At 42.9% G+C, this 22109-nt stretch overlaps 1 protein-coding gene across 2 annotated transcripts in view; it reads left to right on the plus strand.

Annotated features, from left to right (window-relative positions):
- The window catches only part of LOC120931379 (tetratricopeptide repeat protein 24-like), a 160381-nt gene that overhangs the window by 57958 nt on the left and 80314 nt on the right, over positions 1-22109 (plus strand). For both annotated transcript variants that reach the window (XM_040342759.1, XM_040342760.1), the window contains exon 8: positions 18891-19271. In XM_040342759.1, coding sequence (XP_040198693.1) covers positions 18891-19271 — 381 coding nt within the window. The remainder of the gene's footprint in view (positions 1-18890; positions 19272-22109) is intronic.

Here is a 22109-nt window from a genome sequence, read left to right on the forward strand (position 1 = left end):
ACTAACCCTTTAAATAAAGGTGAGCCATCAAGCTCAGAAATACTTTTTTTTTACAATCCTGGAGCTCAGCTTCAAAACTTGTGCCATAAATGATTACTACCCTTGAATACCATAGTTGTTATAACTCTTCAGTTTCAAGGTAGCTGCTTCCAGTCAGTATCATTGTAAAGCTCCTAGGTCACAGTAGCTTTTGTGTCATATTTCCACAGTAATCGCTGTCCAATCATGCAATGGCAGCTGAAATCACTGATTAACCACTTCAGCTCTGGAAGGTTTTACCCCTTCATGACCAGTTAATTTTGTGCTATTTAGCACTGCGTTACTTTAACTGGAAATTGTGAGGTCATGCAATGCTGTTGCCAAGTGAAATTTATAAAACAAAATCACTTAAGTAGTGATTTCTTTTGGTATTATTTGATCACCATTGGGTTAAAGACATCCCACACTACAGCCTCTGAGGCAGAGTCAGGATTAAGGCTCCAATAGACTTGCAATTGTTGCCTAAGACCAGTGTCTATTTCAGTGTTTGAGAACCAGTACCTAGACAATCTCCACAAGGGGACCCAGCTAGGGATATCTGGAGCAGCACTGGGGCATGATCTGAGAATCCCCTCGGCAAGATAGATATCTGTTGGAACTTAGATAATAGAGGATTGCTCACATACACAAGATCAATACGAGAGAGGGATTTATAGTAGGCAGAGTGACACATAAAAGCTTTATCAAGGGGATGCCTCCAAAGAAACACATTGGTAAGCCCATAGGCCTTGGCCCATGTTTAGAGGTCAGAGGAGATCCAACCCCCCCCCCCTCCCCCTCAGAAGAGGTAAACCTGTCCATCTCGGGATCAGGGGCCATATTAAAATCCCCCATGACAATCACATTATCCGTAGAAAAATTGGCTACAAGGGAAATTAACCTTTGGTGTAACTTAATGGAAGCAGGAGGAGGTATGTACAATCCCACCAGCACAAGCCCTAGACATGCCACCATAGCATGTATTACCACATACCGTCCATCTGGGTCTAGCTCAAGGTGTAAGAGTCTGAAAGGTAAGGACTTGTGCACCAAAATGCTCACACCCCTGGAAAAACTAGTAGTAGCTTGAATGATACTGATGGCTGACCCGAGGTTTTTTGAGATTAAGAGTTTTTTCCCCTAGAAATGGGGGTAATAATTAAAACACCAGTGACCTTTTTATAGGAGGATTTATCCCCCTAGTATTCCAAGAAACCACAGTAAGGGACGCCATCAAAGCATTGTGAGCAGCATCATTGAAGGAAGCTTCAAAAATAGTGCAAACCCAAATGGACAGAAAGAGTCCTGCAGGACACTTTATACTGACTTGCCTAAAAGGACAGAAAGCAAGGACAAATAGACTGGCTGTGACATATATTCCCATTTATATAGAACAAGTAAACAGAAAAGAACACATAACACCCTGACCCCCAAAACTGGGAGTGGTATCTCTTCCCAGACCGAGCATGGCAAAACACCATGCATTGGAGGCAGCATGTGAAAAAGGCATTCGGTACATAAGTCTGTTAAACCACAGCATTTAGGGACATCTGGAAAATAAATGAAGTGCAGGTCACCTAGTAAACCTGGGGTACAAAACTTAGTATTCAGTAGGAAGTTTCTGAGAACCAACCAGGAAAGCAAAGGAGGATGGCTTCAGAACAAGGAGCAACATGGTCAAGAAAACAGTCTGTTGCCCGTCAGTCATGGGGCAAACGAGAGTAGGTAAAGTGGACTACTGTAAAGTGGCCCTCACCGGGCACAATAAGATTGATGAGGGGGTGTTGACACCCAAAATTCACAAGCACATGAGCATTAAACACCACAGATTCCTCGATTCTCAGGGCTCCCTGAGCTGGTGACTGAAAATCTGCTCTATCCACCCAACTATATGCCCACTATAGCGCTGGGCTGTGGAGGGGGTGGGAGCAGCCAGCTCAGGCTTTCAGCGGGTCACTGAGAGGCTGAGCCAGGTGGAGGTCCAGGCACATGGGTGGATCCCAATTTCATTGTCCTGATCTTGCCCGAGCTTGGACCGTCTCTGTGATATCAGCCGACAGGCCATAGGAGTTCAGAACAAACTGCACTCCTGTGATCCATAGGAGAAGTACAGCCAAACAAGATTTGGCTGTATTTCTCCTTTAATGCAGAGAATGTAAAAAACCTTCTGCCTTTAGAAACCACTTTAAGGCCATGGACTATTTTGTGGAGTATTTGCAAAAATGGATATTGATGGTGTCTGGCGGGTGATGTGTTATTTTAAGGACACCAGAATGTACCTCATCCACCAGAGATAGAGGATGTCCATTGAAGAGTGTCGCCTACTGGTCCATAGTCTGCTCAGAGACTATATCCTTATGGTCTTTAAAGTGGTTCTAAAGCCAAAACATTTTTTACCTTAAAGAATTTGTTAACCTAAAACAAAAAATGGATCCTGTTTCTGTAAAGCATTTTATACAGCACAGTGCTTGTGTTGTGTAATTTGGCCCCTTCTATCACCTAAACAAACCTCATCCGCAGCCCTGCTTTCTGTTCTCATGTGTCTTCCAAGGAGAAAGCCGGGGGTTACCCAATGACATGGACGGGTGAACCCGTCCCCTCTTACGCGTCATTAGGTTTTCGTTCCTCGCTGGAGAATGAGTGGAGACTGCAGCGTCGCTGGAGAATGGATCATCGTTGGATATCAAGAGATGGGATTACATCGCTGGACATGGGGGTTTCGTTCCTTGCTAGAGAATGAGTGGAGACTGAAGTGCGCTGGAGAATGGATCATCGCTGGACATCGGGACACAGGATTACATTGCTGGAATTTACTTTTTATTTTTTTTTATTTTTGATAAAGGACTTGTCCCAAGCTGTGTCTGTGTGTTTTTTAAAAATTTTTACACTTTCTTTGTGAAATGATAGGGGTACAATGTACCCTGTTACCAATTCACATAGGGGGCCAGGGCTTTGTTAAAGGCGGCTTCCAGATTCCGATAAGCCCCCCGCCCGCAGACCCCTCAACCACCGGGCAGTGGGGACATCCTCCACATGTTGAGGGCATGTGGCCTGGTACGGTTCAGGGGGGGGGGGTGCTCTCTTGTCCCCCCCTCTTTTCCTGCGCCCTGCCAGGTTGCGTGCTCAGATAAGGGTCTGGTATGGATTTTTGGGGGGGACTCCATGGCATTTAAAAAAAAATGGTGCGGGGTTCCCCTTAGTATCCATACCAGACCTGGTAATGGACTGGGGGGGAACCCTACCGTTTTTTTTTTTAATGACTTTTCTCTGTATTGCGATGACCGACAATTTATTAATAGCCACGAGTAGTTTTAAATTACTTTTTTCCTTTAGAAATTACATGCGCTACTTTACAGGCATACTATACACACCACCCACTTTTATTGTTTCACTTTATTATTAAAATCACTGCTCCCGAAAAAACTTCAGTTTTTAAAACTTTTTTTTGCATTGATACATGTCCCCTGGGGCAGGACCCGGGTCCCCAAACACTTTTTATGACAATAACTTTTAACTTTTGATTTCTTCCATAGACTTTTAAAGGGTGTTCCGCGGCTTTTCAAATTTGCCGCAAAGACCCCAAATTGTTCGCTGTAAGCAGAACAAGCAAACAGCCAATGTTTGAGTCGAACTCATGTTCGACTCGAACATAAAGCTCATCCCTAACTCCAATTAAGTATTTGGATTTTATATATTTTATATGCGAAGAATGAAAGTGCAGCGCCAAGTAAAAAGAGAAGAAGCCTAACCCTGGACAGGACAGGCTATTAAAATAGGAAGGTTAATGCAGGAAACATAAACATGCGTTAAACATGTATGGTTGCAAAAACTGATATTAATAATAAATATAATAAAGTCAAATAATAAAAATCGTGAAAACATCATAAAAAGTGCATGTGAGAGTGCATATATTTATATAGTGCCCATCCATATGTAATCAAGCCGTCAGAGCATATAAGAGAGATGATGACTGTTATCTTCCCAATATCACTGTATCTGGAAACAAAATCCAAAGTATTCCCAATTCACAAGGCAAGGATAGATTGAATACTCTTGCCGGATGTGATGGACCCGGGAACACCGTACGGTGGTGGGTCAAGTACGCTTGGTCAACCCAATGAATGGGGAGCAGCTCCTCTCAGTAGCTCAGGACTGTAGTTCTCCACTGAGTTGTAATCTGAACTGACTCTGGACGTCGGAAGTGATATTCTTCGCATTTTTTACACAATCTATTCTATTGTCGTGTTGGCTGCCACCTTTGACACTATATTGGATGAGCGCAGTATATATTTTTATATTTTTTATATATTTTATATAAAAAGTATTTTTTTATATATATATATATATATATAATTATAATAAGGGCATACTTTCTTTCCCAATTTTTTATGTTTTGTAATAGATCTGTAATACATGTGATAACTTTGTCACCCAAATTGCTGTAGGGTTAGTGCAGCCTTCAGTAGAAGTGATGCTTCCTCTTGGCTCCTGTTTTTTTTACTAATTCAACCTGCTTGTATCCACCCAAAGCTGACATTTGTTCAAATGATAACTTACAATGCTTTCCCCAAAAAACAAAAGAAACCAGTGGTGACTATCACCATTGGATGGACTTGTAGTAGTGGACTTGAATTAGTAGTGTGACTAGCTGAAAAGACAAGACCTGCTTTTATTATTGCAGTCTTATACTGTTTTTCAAACTCTTTATTTCTCATACAGAAACTTTCTGGATCACTGGTCCATATAACAGTGCTGAGAAACTAAGAGTACTCATCTTTATGGATATGAACAATATATGGATGATCTAAAAACACAGCTGGTGTTATATCCACCTCATCTGTTGTAGATGAACAGTCTGGGTCCTTTTCTCTCAATGTGTGTTTATTGGAACTTCTGCATGTTTATTTCATCTTACTGTCTGTATAATACAGCTGCATATGTTGGTGCTATGGAAATAATGGATATTAATAAAAATAATTACAATAAAATGATTTATTTCACCGTGTCTAGACATTCCTTCTTAAAGAGCTTTTTTTTTTAATTTTGCCTGATGCATTCAGTCTTCTCTTGAAACTCATGATTGGTCAAATAAAGGGGTGACAAATCAGGATTGGGGTTTTTATGCTATCACTCACCCCAAACTATTATAATTATTTTTTTCTGATAGTGGTACGTGGATAGCTTCAGCCTAGAATTCCATGTATTATTGCTATTCAGTTACCTGACCAACTGAAGTATTTAACCTTGAAGCAGTAATACCAAAAACGAAACATCCAATATATTGCAACTTACCAATCCTTAAAGTGTTACTAAACCCTGCATTCACTATATCTAGTCTACCACAGTATACAGAACATGGAAATGCAATTATTTTTGTAAATATAAACTGCTAAAGGCCTTTTCTCATCAGCAGTATATACTGTAGCAGTCTTGTGACTTCTATCAATGTCTGGTTAAAACATGTAGGAGGAGTTTTCGTTACACTCTGACTGTCCTATGAGGCTGCAGGACCCCTTGTCCTCGTTTTGGACAGTGCTGATAGCATGCACCCTTTCAAGAAAAAAACTCTCTAGCAATGTACACCCAACTGAGCATGTGCCGAGTGACTCCAAAGCGCTGTCTTATCAGGAGATCAGTGGAAGAAGGGGGATCAGAGAAGACAGGATCAAACAGATTTTTTACACAATGCAGAGGCTTAACCCTTTAGGTTCCACAGTGGGTATGCTTTAAAGGGGTTGTAAAGACAAAAATATGTTCCTCTTAAAGCGGTAGTTCACCCTCCTTTCCATCATTAGACCATTAAATTCGGCATCGTAGCGCGAGCTACGGTATGCCGGTCTTAAATTTTTAATCCCCGTACTCACTGCGGTATCGCTGATTGAAGAAATCGACTCCCGCGGGGAATGGGCGTGCCTATGGAGAGGGAGGATGATTGACGGCCGGCTCTGGCACGTCACGCTCCCCGAAGACAGCCGGAGTAGGTCTCGGCTATTCACGACGCCTGCGCACAGGCTATGCGCAGGCGCCGTGAATAGCCAAGCCTATTTCGGCTATTTCCGGAGAAGCGTGACGTGCCAGGGCCGGCCGTCAATCACCTTCTCTCACCATAGGAACGCCCATTCCCCGGATTCTTCAATCAGCGATACCGCAGTGAGTACGGGCATAAAAAATGTAAGACCGGCATACCGTAGCTCGCGCTACGATGCCGAATTTAATGGTCTAATAAAAAAAAACTTTTTTTTTTTTTTTAACAGGGCGAACCCCCGCTTTAAATTAAAGTCTGACAGTAGCTGATAAAGTAAAAAGTAATATTTTGCATTATAACTAGTTTGATACCTGTTAAAACCGAGCTGTTTTATTCACCTCCGTCACTCCTGAATCATTATTTTCACTGAATTCCTGGTTTGTGGTGCGCATTCATTCTTGCTACATCACGGCCTAATGGGAACTACAGTTCCCATTAGGCTTAGCCTCCATGCCTGTGAGGGATAAGAGAGCATCTTCATGCAGGGCTGTAGTCATAAGGAGGGGGTGAGCGCATTCTGCTTTCCACCATGCAAAACGGCTCAGGTGCTGGTGGAAAGCAAGAAGAGGAGAGACAGGAAATGGCATTTTCAAACCTGGATTACTGTATTTTGGAGGTCAAAAGGAAAAACGAGGAAAGTGATATTTAAATGCTCTAGCTTACAGCAATCAATTGATCTAATAAAAAACGAACCTTTAGTGTTCCTTTAATGCATATACAAATTGATTTTATTGTTGCTGGTTTAGTAACACTTTATATGTGATGGCTGCATTTATTTCTTAAAGCGGAGTTCCAGCCTTTTAGTGTTTATTAAAAGTCAGCAGCTACAAAAAGTGTATCTGCTGACTTTTAATAAACAGACACTTACTTGCTCCACGGTCCAGCGACATGGCTGCCCGGAGCTCCGCTCCTCTCCCCCCCTCTCCGGCTGACGCCTCCATTCATAGTGTGGGCACCCGGCCGTGACGGCTTTCGGCTTCACGGCCGGGCACTCATTGTGAATGCGCGAGTGGCGCTGCGCTCTATGAGTGGACAGACGATATTGTGGGACCTGTCACGTGTCCCTGGAGATCGCCTAAAGGAAGGGGCCGCCTAAGACGCGAAGAGAAGTCGCCGAGGTGGTCCCTGGTCGGAAGGAGAAAGTGGGACAGGAAGTCCCACTCCTACCGAAGCCCCCACTCCCCCCCAAAAAATGACATGCCAAATGTGGCATGAAAAGGGGCGAGGAGTGCTTAAAGCGGAAGTTCCACTTTTGGGTGGAACTCCGCTTTAACATATTGATCTATGAATTGTTGATCGATAATTACAGTGGATGTTATCTTCACTTTTTAGTTTTGGGTGGAGCATATATTTAATTTTTGAAGTAACACAACACATTTCAGTTTTTCAGTGATGGCTGCATTGGTTTTCCTTTTTCTAGGCTTTGCTTTCACCTGTTGATCTGGCCAGTAACACACTTCCTGTCTTAGGGTGTCTCCACTCTGGATGGAGAAACAACAGAGACACCTTTGGACAGCAGCATTGTCAGTTTGGGGAGGGGTCATGTTGGATGCAGTAACAAATTGGACCTGACTAACAAATTAAAGTTTAGCTCCAACTAACAATTTTTTTTAGCTGTTACAGTCAGGCCCCGTACTCACGACCAAACATGTTTGCTGAAACTGGCCCGCGGACCAGTTTCAGCATACATGTTTGGTCGTGTGTAGTTACGAGCGTACAGAATTTCACCGTACATTTGCCCGCCGGGCCGTTTTTCAGCAGACATTTATTTCCAAACTTGTTTTAAAACCGTCCGCTCAAATCCTGTCCGAACGTACATGTTTGGTGGTGAGTACACAAAACCAACGTACAAAAACCCCGCGCATGCTCAGACTAAATGAGGCCACGGGAGCGCTCGTTCAGGTAAAACTCACGTTTGTTTGGGATATGGCACATTCGTCAATAGAACGATTAATTCTAGCAATAGAACACTGAAGCAAAACACACAATAACCAACGCTTGATGCCGTCGTTTTCTTCATTCTTCTCTTGCTATAACTAATCAGTTATTTATCTCATGTTATTTCAACTGAGTTGTTCCATACTGAAAAGTGACATTTGTTAGCTGTGATGTAGTAAGATTTTTGCAAACTTTTATTGGCCCGACGTATCATATTTTTAGTGGTCCTCCACATTTCAAATTTTTTGCTTTTAATGTTTAATGGTTATCTTTCCCACTTTCTTTAGGTGTTTATAGTTATGTCACCATTTAGAATATTTTAATAGGAAATAGTTTTGATTTAGCTTTTGTTTGTATATTTAACAGGATTTTTTTGAAGGTTGTTTACATTGTCTACCATGTTGGCACACCAAATGACCCCCCCCCCCCCCCACATGAGTTAGTGAATATTTTAGATTAAACATTTTATTTGTTTGTAATGTTTGATGCCTAAAATAATACCCACAGTATTACAAACAATAGGCACGTTTTTCAAATTAAAAAAAAGGCTTTTATTTGAGCAAATTATAAAAAGGATCAAAAACAGAATGGCAGCACTTGAACAGCTAGCAACATACATGCAAACTTGCATTTGAAACATGGTGAAGGATAAACTAGCCAACCTCAGGAAGCACACAAAAGAAAATCTGAAGCAGCAGCACATAACCAAAGGAACCCAAGCTGTGGTAGTCCAAACAAGATGCCATTTGTGGGGGATCAAATGGAAGGCAGGGCATCAACGTCTCCTCTTCCTTGCAACCTTCCTTCCAGGCTGCCTTCCAGCGGGTCTTCCCTGGGCCCTTGCAGGTGGGGATGATGTGGCAGCAGGAGAATGGTGTTCAGCAAGCCGGGCCGGGTCACATAGCCCAGTGTCTGGGGTCAGCAGCTCCCTCTGCATCCACCAAAGGGCCTGGTTGATGATGCCCTTGGCCAATTGCCTCTGCTCCTCCGTGCCTTTATTGAGGTCATGTGCCACGGAGGCACTGTAGGCCTCAGTGGGGTTGAGGGGGGCCCTCATGATGGCACTCGCCTCCTGAATCATTTTCAGGCTGGCTTCCTCCACTGCCCCCAATTTCTTCTTACGGCCTGGTGGCCTAATATAAAGGGGAGGAGCCTGGCTGGTGGTGCTTGTCCTGGGGAGCTGCTGAACGCCACTGGGCCCGGCCTCCTCCTGGCTGCCACTGACCCCTTCGGCCTGGCTGTCAGTGAGGAGAGGATCTGCCACCTCCTGGCTGGTCTCTTCTTCCTGTGTAAAAAAAAGGGACATGTTGTAATATATTTAGGAATATACTCACTCACATTTTCATGCTTGAATCTTATTTTTTGCCTTGAATTTAAACTTGAAAACAGACTCACCCTCTGACCCCTGCAGTTGTCATCCCTGACACCTATTTGTTTGCCCACGATTTTAGATTTTTACTTCCCAGCTTGTATTTTATTAACCAATATCATGTCAAGAATCAAACAATAATTAAGATTATTACATAAATAGTTATGAAACTACTATACCTCATCATCGTAGAGGCGCAGATCTGCCTCTCTGTCAGCCAGGCCCTCTTCATCCGACTCTGCAGGGCTGTGGTGATCTGGGGAAGTCCCGCTGGGAGGTAGCGTGGAGGAAAGGTATGGATTCAGACTCGACATTGATGGCCTGCCTTCCAGTTGATCCCGCAAAAATGACATCTGGCTGTAATACCACAGCTTGGGTTCCTTTGGTGGTCTTGCTGCTGCTCCAGATCTTAGCTGCTTTTGGTGAGCTTTGTACGCTCTCCTATATGTGCCCCTGAGGTTGGCAAGTTTATCCTTCACCATGTTGGCACTGCATTCTGGCACCCATGTCCTCATGTATGCTGCTAGCTGTTCAAGTGCTGCCGCTCGTACGTCCTTATTGTGGTAATGGTCCTGCTTTGAATCCCACAGGATGGGCATTTCCCGAAATTTATCCAGCAAATGCTGGATAATCTCTTGGCTCTGCAGGAGATCCATTGTGAATTTATGATTTTCTTTTTTTTATTCTAGATTGAAAAAATGAAAAGAAACCAAAAACACAATTAAAAAAAGCCTCAGCATTTACATTGATAGAATATGTTGTTAAAAAAGTAGTACCTATATAGAAATACAAACACAGTGTCTCTTGTTTAGAAAATGCTGGCCAGCTCTGCCCCATTGGTTGGTTTTAGTTAACATTTTTTTTTAACATGCCGCCCCTTTGGTTACATTGCAGGAAATAATATAAATCTACAACCATACACAATTATTACAAATGACAGCATTCATCAAGGCACTATTGCATGTGTAGATATCCTGCCCCTCAGCATTGATTACATGAAAGAAACTTCCTAATGACCTCTGTCCAACCAACACAGAACAATACTTGGCCTGATCTGAATACACCCTACATAATTGATAATGAGTCACAGCATTTTTGATCTCTCTATTTTGTGATGTCTACAAAAGCATTTGGGTACGAAAATCACATTCTGGTATCCAAGAGACATAATAGCTTAATAAAACTGTGCAACCAACAGACCAAACCCCCATCCCATTGCTCTGCATTTTAGAGCCCGCTGCTGATCCCATGTTTAAATTTCTTACCTGCCTCTCTCACAATCCTCGTTTCTTCCGCTCGCTGAATTAACACGTAACCTACGTAATCACGTCAAGCGCCTTTTATCCACTCCGCGTATGTATGAAACGCCGCCCTCGTCACCTTTGCCATGCCCCTAATCAATTGAAAAAGTAAATATGGCGTTAACTGTGTAGGTTCTGGAATCGCGCGAATATTCTCCGCGTAACCTACGTCAATACGTTGTTGGCATTCGCGACACTCCGCATATGCAATAATCCCCGCCCTCATCTCCGCCCCTGACGGGACATTTCCTCGTTTCCACGCCCCTAATCTCTGTGGGAAGGAAAGATGGCGATGTCACACGAGCGGGCACGGAGCTCTCATGGCGCAAGTGAAGGGACAGAGGCTGGACCGTCCCGATCCAGGCCTAAAAGATATAAAGCCACTAATATGGCGTTCGAAGAAATGGTGGAGTTGGTTTACATCATGAGGAGGAAGGATTATGATGGTGAATGTGGGCCCTACAAAACACCGAACCGTAGGAAGTCACACATAATGGACAAGGTGGCAAGGAGAATGAGGAGAATGTTTGGTGTCACCAGGTCAAAGGAGCAACTACGGAAGCGTTGGTCCGATTTAAAATTGAGGGAGCCACATCACATGAAGAAGATACTCAAAATTCTGCGTAAAAGTAAGTCCATATTATTTAAGGGGGGGGGGGAAATGTCTGCATTAATGTGTTGACATGTATTTTTTAACATCTGCCTCCTTGGCCTGCTTGTACTTTTGAACACGTGTAGATACTGTATTGTGTTTATGTCAAATAACAACCTTAAACAAATTTGGTGAAATAGTAAACACGCGTAATATGACATTGTTTAGCAAAAATGTGACGTTACTCCAGGAACAACACACCTGGACATGGCTGACTGGCCCCAAACTTGGTTTTCCAACATTGTTGAATAGCAAAATCACAGAAATTAAATTGAGTGAATGTGACAGGCAAACAAGATTCATTCTCCAAAATGCAAATAAAGCTGATGTTTTAACATCTTGAAATGCAAAGCACCTGTGTCTCAAAAATCAAAGTATATTTATTTGGAGGGTCAACGAGAATTAATGTTTTGGGGGGACATCCATTTGTGTCACTTCTTTGCAAAAAAGGGGCAGGATCAGAGCTTGGCCTAGAACTACGCCAAAAATGGAGGATTGCTGAAAGAATAAACAACCAAAAATCATCATAAATGTATCGTCTATGCAATGTGTGCGATTTATGATATCCAATATCAGTGTGCTGATGAGTATACCTTTTGTTTTTTATTATTTCTTATAGGGGAAAGAAGACGCCAGCAATTGGAGGAGGCAGAGAGGGCCAGACACCCGGAAAATCAAACACCTCCACATGTTGAGCAGGAGGAGGCTGGGGAAGGAAGAGAGGAGGATGTGGAAGGAGAAGAGGATGTGGAAGGAGAAGAGGATGTGGAAGGAGAAGAGGATGTGGAAGGAGAAGAGGATGTGGAAGGAGAAGAGGATGTGGAAGGAGAAGAGGAAGGAAGAAAGGAGGAAGGAAGAGAGGAGGAAGAAGTTATTTTGGACTTAGAATTGATATCAGATGAAGGGCAAGTGGCGCAACAACAATTTGGCGAATTCCAAGAAGGTGGATTGATGGATGAAGGAGGAGTCGAAGATGATGGGGAGGTGGTGGAAGAAGGAGGAGTGATAGAAGATGATGGGGAGGTGGTGGAAGAAGGAGGAGTGATAGAAGATGAAGAAATTGGGGATGTGGAAATTATCAGGCCATCAGGTCAGTGTCACCCCTATATTAATAGGGCCAAACATATGCAGATAGGCTGGAAATTATTTACATATTTTGAATGCCAATTTGTTTATTTTTAGGGGATGAAGATGGAGTAGCACAATTTTCACGTGCAAGTGCTTCTATCATTATACAGCAACTAATGGAGTGCAGCACGGAAATGGACATTATGCGGGAAAGGATGCTAGTCATGGAGCAGAATGTGCGAAATGTCATTTCAGAGTGTAGCACGGAAATGGAGAACATGCGACAAAGGATGCTAGTCATCGAACAAAATTACAAAAATATCATTGACATGATGGGCCGTGTCAAAGACTGAACCACAGAAGCCCATCCCCCGCCCATCCCCCGCCCACAAAACCCTTTTTAATTTTTGTACTTTATAATACGCCAAAATTTCTAAATGCACACACAGTGTGCCAATATGTGCTATCTGCCATCACAGACTATCTATTGTCTGTGCTTTGTGGGTACAAACCCCTCCTCGATCCTCAAGTAGTTGAGAGGAAGAAGGGTTTGCTCCCACAAAACACAGACATTGATCACCCATGATGTCAGATAGCACATGTGGCCATTTGTCTGTTTAACCAATGACATTTGGCGAGTTTTCACTGAATGTGTGCATTTAGAAATTTTGGCGTGTTCCAGTGTGAAAGCACACCATCCATATGACTGACTGCTGTTCTTTTTTTAAATTTTTGTTTGGTGTTGATCTTTTTTGGTTTGTAAATGTTTCCAGTTTCAGATCACAAAACGAACAATAAATCTCACCTAAAGAAAGAAGTTAACTAATTTTTATAAAAAAATTAAAAAATTTTGTGTTGTGTTAAAATCTTGTTTAAAAAATTAGACACAAACAAATGACAAGCCCAAAAATTCTTGCGTATAGTTTCAGTGAAATTATTCTTACATTGTGTTTCGATCATTATTATTGATAATCACTGTCAATAAAGACAAAAAAATAAATAATTAAAAGCCTATATTTTGTCTCAAGAATTTGCAGGAAATGTTTTCTGCCTAAAAATACACATTTCTTTTTAAAAAATGACTAAAATAAAAAAAAAAAAATGAGACATCAAAAGCAGAAAAATGAGTGGCTTCTTATTTCTAGACTCAATACCCAGTTTGTAGATGAGTGAATAATGTGCAAATGTGGTTAGTTAATACATCTGAGTAAGTAAATTTGGCACTAGAAGTGCACTATTTTTGGAGATAACCTGGAAGACAGAAAAATAGAGAAAAAGCAGTAATGACAAACAACTGTATAAAGTCCAATGGTCTAATTATTTATTAGTTGTGAGAATATTCCTTTCTTTGGGGGCCGAATTAGAAAGAAATATGATCTGGCATAGCAATGGCCCCCCGACCCATGAAGTACTCAACATATTTGTCGCGTACCTCACGAGCAGATTGGGGGGCCAAGCCAGCGCGACCAGTGTCCAGGCCAGGAATGTTCTCTGAGGGTAGTCCTGCCTCAGAGCCCATGGAGGCTAGGTACGTCTGGGAGTGCCTGCGTAGAAAATTGTGCAAAATGCAGCAGGCAAATATAACGGTGTTCAATTTATATTCCGCCAAATGTATCGATGTCAGGAACAGGCGGAACCGGTTGCTGAGGATCCCAAAGGCATTCTCGACTACCCTCCGAGCCCTGGACAACCGAAAATTGAACACAATCCTCTCTGAGGTGAGGGTCCTCTGGGGAAAAGGCCGCATTAGGTGAGGTCCAAGGCCGAAAGCCTCGTCCGCTAGGAACACAAACGGAAGTCCTTCCACATTATCTTCATCTGGTGGCAATGCCAGACCACCAGTTTGGAGACGATCATAGAAATCAGTCCGTGCGAACACTCCCCCATCTGACATCCGGCCATTCTTCCCCACGTCCACATATAGAAACTCATACTGTGCCGACACCACCGCCATCAACACTATACTATGATAACCCTTGTAATTATAATAGTAGGACCCCGAGTGGGGTGGGGGCACAATGCGGACGTGTTTCCCATCTATTGCTCCACCGCAGTTAGGAAAATCCCACCGCTCGGCAAATTGGGAAGCCACAGACTGCCATTCCTGTGGTGTGGAGGGTAGCTGTGGGGACAAACAAAAAAAGAGATTTAGTACTTTGGCACATAAACATTGCAAACATAATCATACAAGCATCCTTGTGCAACTTTACATTTTTAAAATAGCATTTGCAAATTATGAAGGGAGAATTTCGGGGCACAAATATATAGGCCCACTTAATTAATAAGAGACTCCACAGCCCTCTGATGGGGACAAAAACACTTTGAAGGGGGGGGGGGGGGGTGTTTAAACTGTTTTTAGAAAACAAAAAAATAAATAAAAAGTGGCATGGTGGGGGTTGGCCCGAAGATAGCATGCTGGACAGGTTAATATTGGGTAAGATCAAAATATGCAGGTAGGCCAAAATAAAAAGAACATGTAAAAGCTGATATCAACATGCATAGTGAGAAAAGGGAACGTTAGTTAAACACACAGCATATCTGGGAAATAAAATAAAAAGTTAGTTTGCCACATTATTAAAGACACATTGTGAGGTTAAAATGAGGAAACTTACCTTCATATACTCCTCGTGCATAACTTTAATGATGGCAGCACACGTGTCCGGTATGATGACCCCAAGCGCCTGCGGAGAGATGCCTGTCGAGAACTTGAGGTCCTGCAGGCTCCTCCCAGTCGCCAGGTACCGCAACGTGGCAATAAGCCTCTGCTCGGCCGTGATGGCTTGGCGCATCACAGTGTCCTGCCTCGTGATATAGGGGGACAGAAGATCCAGCAGACTGTTGAATACGGGGTCCGTCATGCGGAGAAAATTCCTATAGTCATTAGGATTATTCTCCTGGAGTTCCCTAAGCAGAGGCATATGTGAGAACTGGTCACGCTGGCGCAACCAATTCTTGGTCCAGAAACGCCTCCGCCCCCTGTTTCTGGCCAAAGTACTGGAATAATGAACATATCCAGCAGCCATCCCATAAACAGCACCAACTCGCGAAAATTGACGCTGCTGCTCCATCATGGCTTCAAACCGGCCGGCTGGTCAGTCAAGAACACACTCCAACAGAAAGCACAATCAAATCCAGTGGTACCTGCAAAGAACGCACGACACACAGATACGAACGCACAGTACGAATCTGCTAAGCAGAACGAACTGCACGCCTGTACCCGAATGCCAACTACGTACCCACAAGCACACGCACTGAACGAGAAAATACTACCTGCTAAAGCCTGGAGACCGAGAAGCGCGAATCAGCTCTAACCAAACCTTCACTAACACGAGCAAAGCCGTAACTAGCAAAAGCGGAACAGAGGGCGTCGCCATTGACTTTGGCCTTTCCCTTTATAGTGACGTCAAACGTGGATTACGTGCACACGTTCAGGTCCGCAGGGAAATATCGTCCGCTGGTGTGTACAAGCCAGCGGGCCAAATGAAAAAACAGCCTTGTACGCCGGAAACAGCCCGTCGGACATTTCGAACGGACATGTTTGCTCGTGAGTACTCGGCCTAACAGGTTTTAATTTTCCTTTTGGGATAAAGGGTTCTCATAAGTTAAAGAGGAGCTCCACCCTCCACCTCCACTCCCGCAAATCGGAAACCCTCCCCCCTCCGGTGTCACATTTGACACCTTTCAGGGGGAGGGGGGTGCACCCACTTCCGGCCACACAGTCTGTGGGTAGACTGCGGGCAGGACGTCAGATCCCATCCCCCCCATTGTTTTCTGGGAAACACTCGGCTCCCAGAAGACAGCGGGAGCCAGTCAGCACGGCGCAGCGCGACTAGATTCACCACAAAAGTCACAGGGGCACTCTTCGCATCTAAAGGGCACAAAGATGGGACAATAGAGGACACTCGATGGCAAACGGTGGATGTAATGGGAAGAAGCCATTTGACTCCCTCTTTGACATCTTTTTATTGGGAAAATCTTCAATTGCTGCACCCATAAGTGCTTTAAATGATTTTAAAACTAATGCTGATACTATGCTATTCCAATATCCAGCTCTCATCTTTCTACTGAGGAAGTAGACCTGTGGTCTAGGAAACGCATTAAGGATTTTGTATCTCCCTGTCTCAGTTACTTTGAATATGATTAGGAGACCATGTGATTAATATCAAGATAATATAGAATCAAAACACTAAATGCTCAGGGGTACTACATACAATGCCTTGAAAAAGTATTCATACTCCTTTAAATTTTTCACATTTTGTTATGTTACAACCAAATCGTAATTTTTTTTATTGGGATTTTATGTGTTAGACCAACACAAAGTGGTACATAATTGTGAAGTGGAAGGAAAATGATAAATGGGTTTCAAACAGTTTTACAAATAAATATCGGAAAAGTGTGGCGTGCATTTGTATTCAGCCCCCTTTACTCTGATACCCCTAACTAAAATTGAGTGAAATCAATTGCCTTCAAAAGTCACCTAATTAGTAAATAGAGTCCAACTGTGTGTAATTTAATCTCATAGATTACAGCTGTTCTGTGAATCCCTCAGAGGTTTGTTAGAGAGCCTTAGTGAACAAACAACATCATAAAGGCCAAGGAACACACCAGACAGGTCAGGGATAAAGGTGTAGAGAAGTTTAAAGCAGGGTTAGGTTATAAGAAAATATTCCAGGTTTTGAACATCTCACAGAGCACAGTTCAATCCATCATCCGGAAATGAAAAGAGTATGGCACAACTACAAACCTATCAAGACATGGCCGTCCTACTAAACTGACAGGCCAGGCAAGGAGAGTATTAATCAGAGAAGCAGCCAAGAGGCCCATGGTAACTGTGGGAGAATCTGACCACAGGACAACTATTAGTCGTGTACTCCACAAATCTGGTCTTTATGGAAGAGTGGCAAGAAAAAAGCCATTGTTGAAAGAAAGCCATAAGAATTCCTGTTTGTAGTTACGAGAAGCCATGTGGGGGACACAGCAAACATGTGGAAGAAGGTGCTCTGTTCAGATGAGACCAAAATTGAACTTTTTGGCCTAAAAGCAAAACGCTATGTGTGGCGGAAAACTAACACTGCACATCACCCTGAACACACCATCCCCACCGTGAAACATGGTGGCGGCAGCATTATGTTGTGGGATGATTTTCTTCAGCAGGGACAGGGAAGCTGGCCAGAGTTGATGGGAAGATGGAAGAAGCCAAACACAGGGCAATCATAGAAGAAGACCTGTTTGTTTGCAAAAGACTTGAGAATGGGGCAGAGGTTCACCTTCCAGCAGGACAACAACCCTGAACATACAACCAGAGCTACAATGGAATGGTTTAGATCAAAGTATATTCAAGGGTTAGACTGCCCCAGTCAAAGTCTAGACCTATATCCACTTGAGAATCTGTGAAAAGACTTGAAAAGTGCTGTTCACAGACGCTCTGCGTCCAATCTGACAGAGCGTGAGCTATTTTGCAAAGAAGAATGGGCAAAAATGTCACTCTCTAGATGTGCAAAGCTGGTAGAGACATCCCCAAAAAGACTTGCAACTGTAATTGCACTGAAAGGTGGTTCTGCAAAGTATTGACTCGGGGGGGGGGGGGGGGGGGTTGAACATAAATGCACGCCACACTTTTCATATATTTATGTGTAAAAAAACTGAAAAACCATTTATCATTTTCCTTCCACTTCACAATTATGTGCCACTTTGTGTTGGTCTGTCACATAAAATCCCAATAAAATAAATTTACGTTTCTCGTTGTAACATGACAAAATGTGGAAAATTTCAAGAGGTGTGAATTCTTTTTCAAAGCACTGTAATCATTTGGTAGGTGTTAATATTCATAGTGTTACGCATACATCATTTTTTTATTCTTGGAATGACCTTAAGGAATAGCACATTAGAATATGCTTTTTAAATCACGTTGAAGATTAAGTGATTTTGCTTTAAATTCTTATGCCCTGTACACACGATCGGTTCGTCTGATGAAAAGGGACCGATGGACCGTTTTCATCGGACGAACCGATCGTGTGTGGGCCCCATCGTTTTTTTTCCCATCGGTGAAAAAAAATAGAACCTGTTTTAAAATTTTCTGATGGTTAAAAAAACGATAAAAAAAACGATCGTCTGTGGGGAAAACCATCGGTCAAAAATCCACGCATGCTTAGAATCAAGTCGACGCATGCTCGGAAGCATTGAACTTCATTTTTCTCTGCACGTCGTTGTGTTTTACGTCACCGTGTTGGACACGATCGGATTTTTAACTGATGGTGTGTAGGCAAGACTGATGAAAGTCAGCTTCATCGGATATCTGATGAAAAAATCCATCGGTCCGTTTTCATCGGATGAACCGATCGTGTGTACGTGGCATTAGTTTGAATTATTTTACCTTAGTCCTGCTTTTGTTATCAGTTTGTTATTTGTCCAAACATCTATATACATGGATATAGTAGCATGATATGACATGACATTTCAAAAATATTAAATATAATAAACAAAAGTAACCATTTATATGAATATCAATTTATTCTGCAGTTTAAACAGTGACATCACAACCTCAGACAGCTCCGATGATGAGTATCTACTACAAAGGTCACTCAGACGCAACACAGTTCAGATGCCACATCTGAAACTGAAACAACCTAAAACTAATGAGCAAGACATTGCAGAAAATGAATCCACACACCAGCGTAGACTACAGACACAGGTTTCAGAATCTAAAAGTAGCACAACTCCAAGAGAAGATGAAGAGAAGTCCAAGCACAAGCGCGTAGATCCACTGAATCCAACTAAAAGTGCTAGGATTAATAAGAACTATACATCAGACAACGAGGAGGATTCGAAATACCAGTTCAGAGATCAAGGGAATTTCTCACCTACTGTAAGGATTGGAACTAGTGAACATCAGAGAAAAAGGTACAATACAAGATATGCTGCAGATAATGTGAGGCTTTCAGGATGCTCAAATGCATTTAGTAAATTTCAGAATTCTGTTTCTAAGAAGTAAAGCATTCTTTCTAAAGATATAAATAGAAAAATGTTCAAAATTCATAGACTTTCCTAGCAGAGATAGTGAGAACTGCTCTGGGTATAGATATATTGATCATTTCCTTATCAATACAGCAGAAATAAATTATATTAAAGCGGAGCTCCACCCGAATTTCAAGATCATTTTAAGATTACTGCTGCTACTAAACATTGCACAAACGGAAATTTTTGTTTAGCAAAAATTTACAGTACCAGATATATTAGTCCTCCTTCCGGTCTGCAGACTTCAGGTTTTTCTCGGGCATTTGATCTTTTCCTGGACAGCGCAGTGTGTTCTGGGAGCTTGTGTCAGAGCTCCCTTGTGATCAGATTCTGACCTGTTATAGGAAACATCGCGCGATTTCGGGGACCAGGAAGTGACCTGTATTGTTATATGAGGCTGGGTTTACCTCAGGGGCGGTAACGCCTGCCATTGTTATGGCAACAGAGACGCTGACGCCGCTGCTCCCTGCTGCGAGTACGCATGCGCGAGATCGAGCGGTGGATGCTGGGATTACAGCATCACCGCAACCAGGAAGTCCCTGCTCGTGGGATTCTAATGCCCACAGTGAAAATGGCCACGGAAAACAGAAAGGAATATAAGTGTATATTCCAGACAGAAAGAGAGAGGCGCGGACGTTGAACATGAGAAACGTGAGTTTATTTAAGCCCTAGAATTAGCTATTTAACTACCCCCCAAAAAAAAACGTATTTGCATGGGAGATCCGCTTTAACAATTGGAATACATATAGGTAGATTCAGGTACGTTGGCGTAACTTTGCGGCGGCGTAGCTTAAGGAATTTAAGCTACGCCGCCGTAAGTTAGCGAGGCAAGTACATGATTCACAATGTACTTGCCTGCTATGTTACGGCGGCGTAGCCTAAAGCGGGCAGGCGTAAGGGCGCCAAATTCAAATGTGTTTGAGGGGGGCATGTTGTATGTTAATGGGGCCTGACCTTACATTTTTTACGTTGTTTGCGAACTGCGCATGCGCCGGGCGCCTATTTTTCCCAGTGTGCATTGCGGCTAAGTATGCCGCGCGGGCCTATTGATTTCGACGTGGACGTAAACTACGTAAATCCGGATTCACGGACGACTTACGCAAACGACGTAAAAAAAACAAATTTCGAAGCGGGAACGGCGGCCATACCTGACATTACTATTTCAATAGGGCCTAGCTCTAACTTTACGCAGCCTATCTCTTACGTAAACGGCGTAAAAGTACTGCGTTGGCCGGGTGTACGTTCGTGAATCGGCGTATCAACTCATTTACATATTCTACGCCGACCGCAATGGAAGCACCACCTAGCGGCCATCCCAAATATTGCAATCTAAGATAGGACGGCACAAGCCGTACTATCTTAGATATGTTTAAGCGTATCTTTGTTTGAGCATACACTTAAACATTAGTCGGCGTAGATTCTGAGTTAGGTCGGCTTATCTACTGATAAGCCGGCCTAACTCTTACTGAATCTACCTATAAATATTTAATGAGGGAAGGGGAAAGGGAGAGGAGATCCAGCAAGTTAGGTCACATGGTTTTACATTTCTGGTTTGTAGACAGTGATAACTCTGCTGATCTTGTTACTCCTGAATACTGCTTATTTGGCTCCAGGTCACATGACCCATTGGATTTGCTTTTTACAGCTGAAAGAAAAGGTGAAATTTATACCCTCACTCTCTTATTTTAACATCTGTTTAAAAACAGTCCCAATGATGGGGTTTAGATACAATGCATACAATGTGTGCATATGCAATGTAACCAATGATAACCAAAAAATGTTTAAGTAAATCATGATAAGACTGCTATTATCTATTATGGTTATTTTGGTCTGCAGAGAGTGCAAGAGTGCATGCACTAAACTATATTTACTGAGATCTGTTGTCCATAGGTTGAGATACAGTTTGAAACAATATAAATACCATATGCAATTATTCTATAGAATGGTGGATGGGGGAGGGACAGGTAGGGTGTGGCATGACGTAGTTGTACTGTAAAAGTATAATTGACCTTGCCGACCGCTGCACGAGTTTTTACGTTGACAGAATGGCACCGCTGCGCAAATGGGCATATATGTACATCCCCTTTAATTTGGCGCGTGGTCGCACGAGTGCCGCCGGTGGCACGCTCGGGACCCTGACGCGAGCTCCATAACCGTGCCCACGGGACCCGCCGACTCAATGTCCGCCGGTGTCCCGCGATCAGGTCACAGAGCTGAAGCACGGGGAGATGTCAGTGTAAACACACCTTCTCCCTGTTCTTCCTAGTGACATGTCACTGATCGTCTGTTCCCTCTCATTGGGAACAGTGATCAGTGACATTCCACTAATAGCCAAGCCCCCTAACAGTTAGAATCACTCCTTAGGACACTAAGTAAACTGAGGGAAAAAAATGTTTTTTATGTATTTTTGGGGGAAATTTATTATAGCAAAAAGAAAAAAATATTCAAAATTGTCGCTCTATTTTTATTTATAGCGCAACAAATAAGAGGTCATCAAATACTTCCAAAAGAAAGCTCTATTTGTGGGGAAAAAAAGGACATATATTTTGTTTGGGAGCCACGTCGCAGTTGCCGCGCAATTGTCAGTTAAAGCGACGCATTGCCGAATCGCAAAAAGTGGCCTAGTCTTTGGCCAGCCAAATGGTCCGGGGTTTAAGTGGTTAATGATAACAACCATTTAATTACTTTAGAAAAGCAGAACTGTGAACAGTTCCTTTAGGGTGC

Source organism: Rana temporaria, chromosome 3 (assembly GCF_905171775.1).
Source record: "Rana temporaria chromosome 3, aRanTem1.1, whole genome shotgun sequence".
In the NCBI taxonomy this organism is placed as follows: domain Eukaryota; kingdom Metazoa; phylum Chordata; class Amphibia; order Anura; family Ranidae; genus Rana; species Rana temporaria.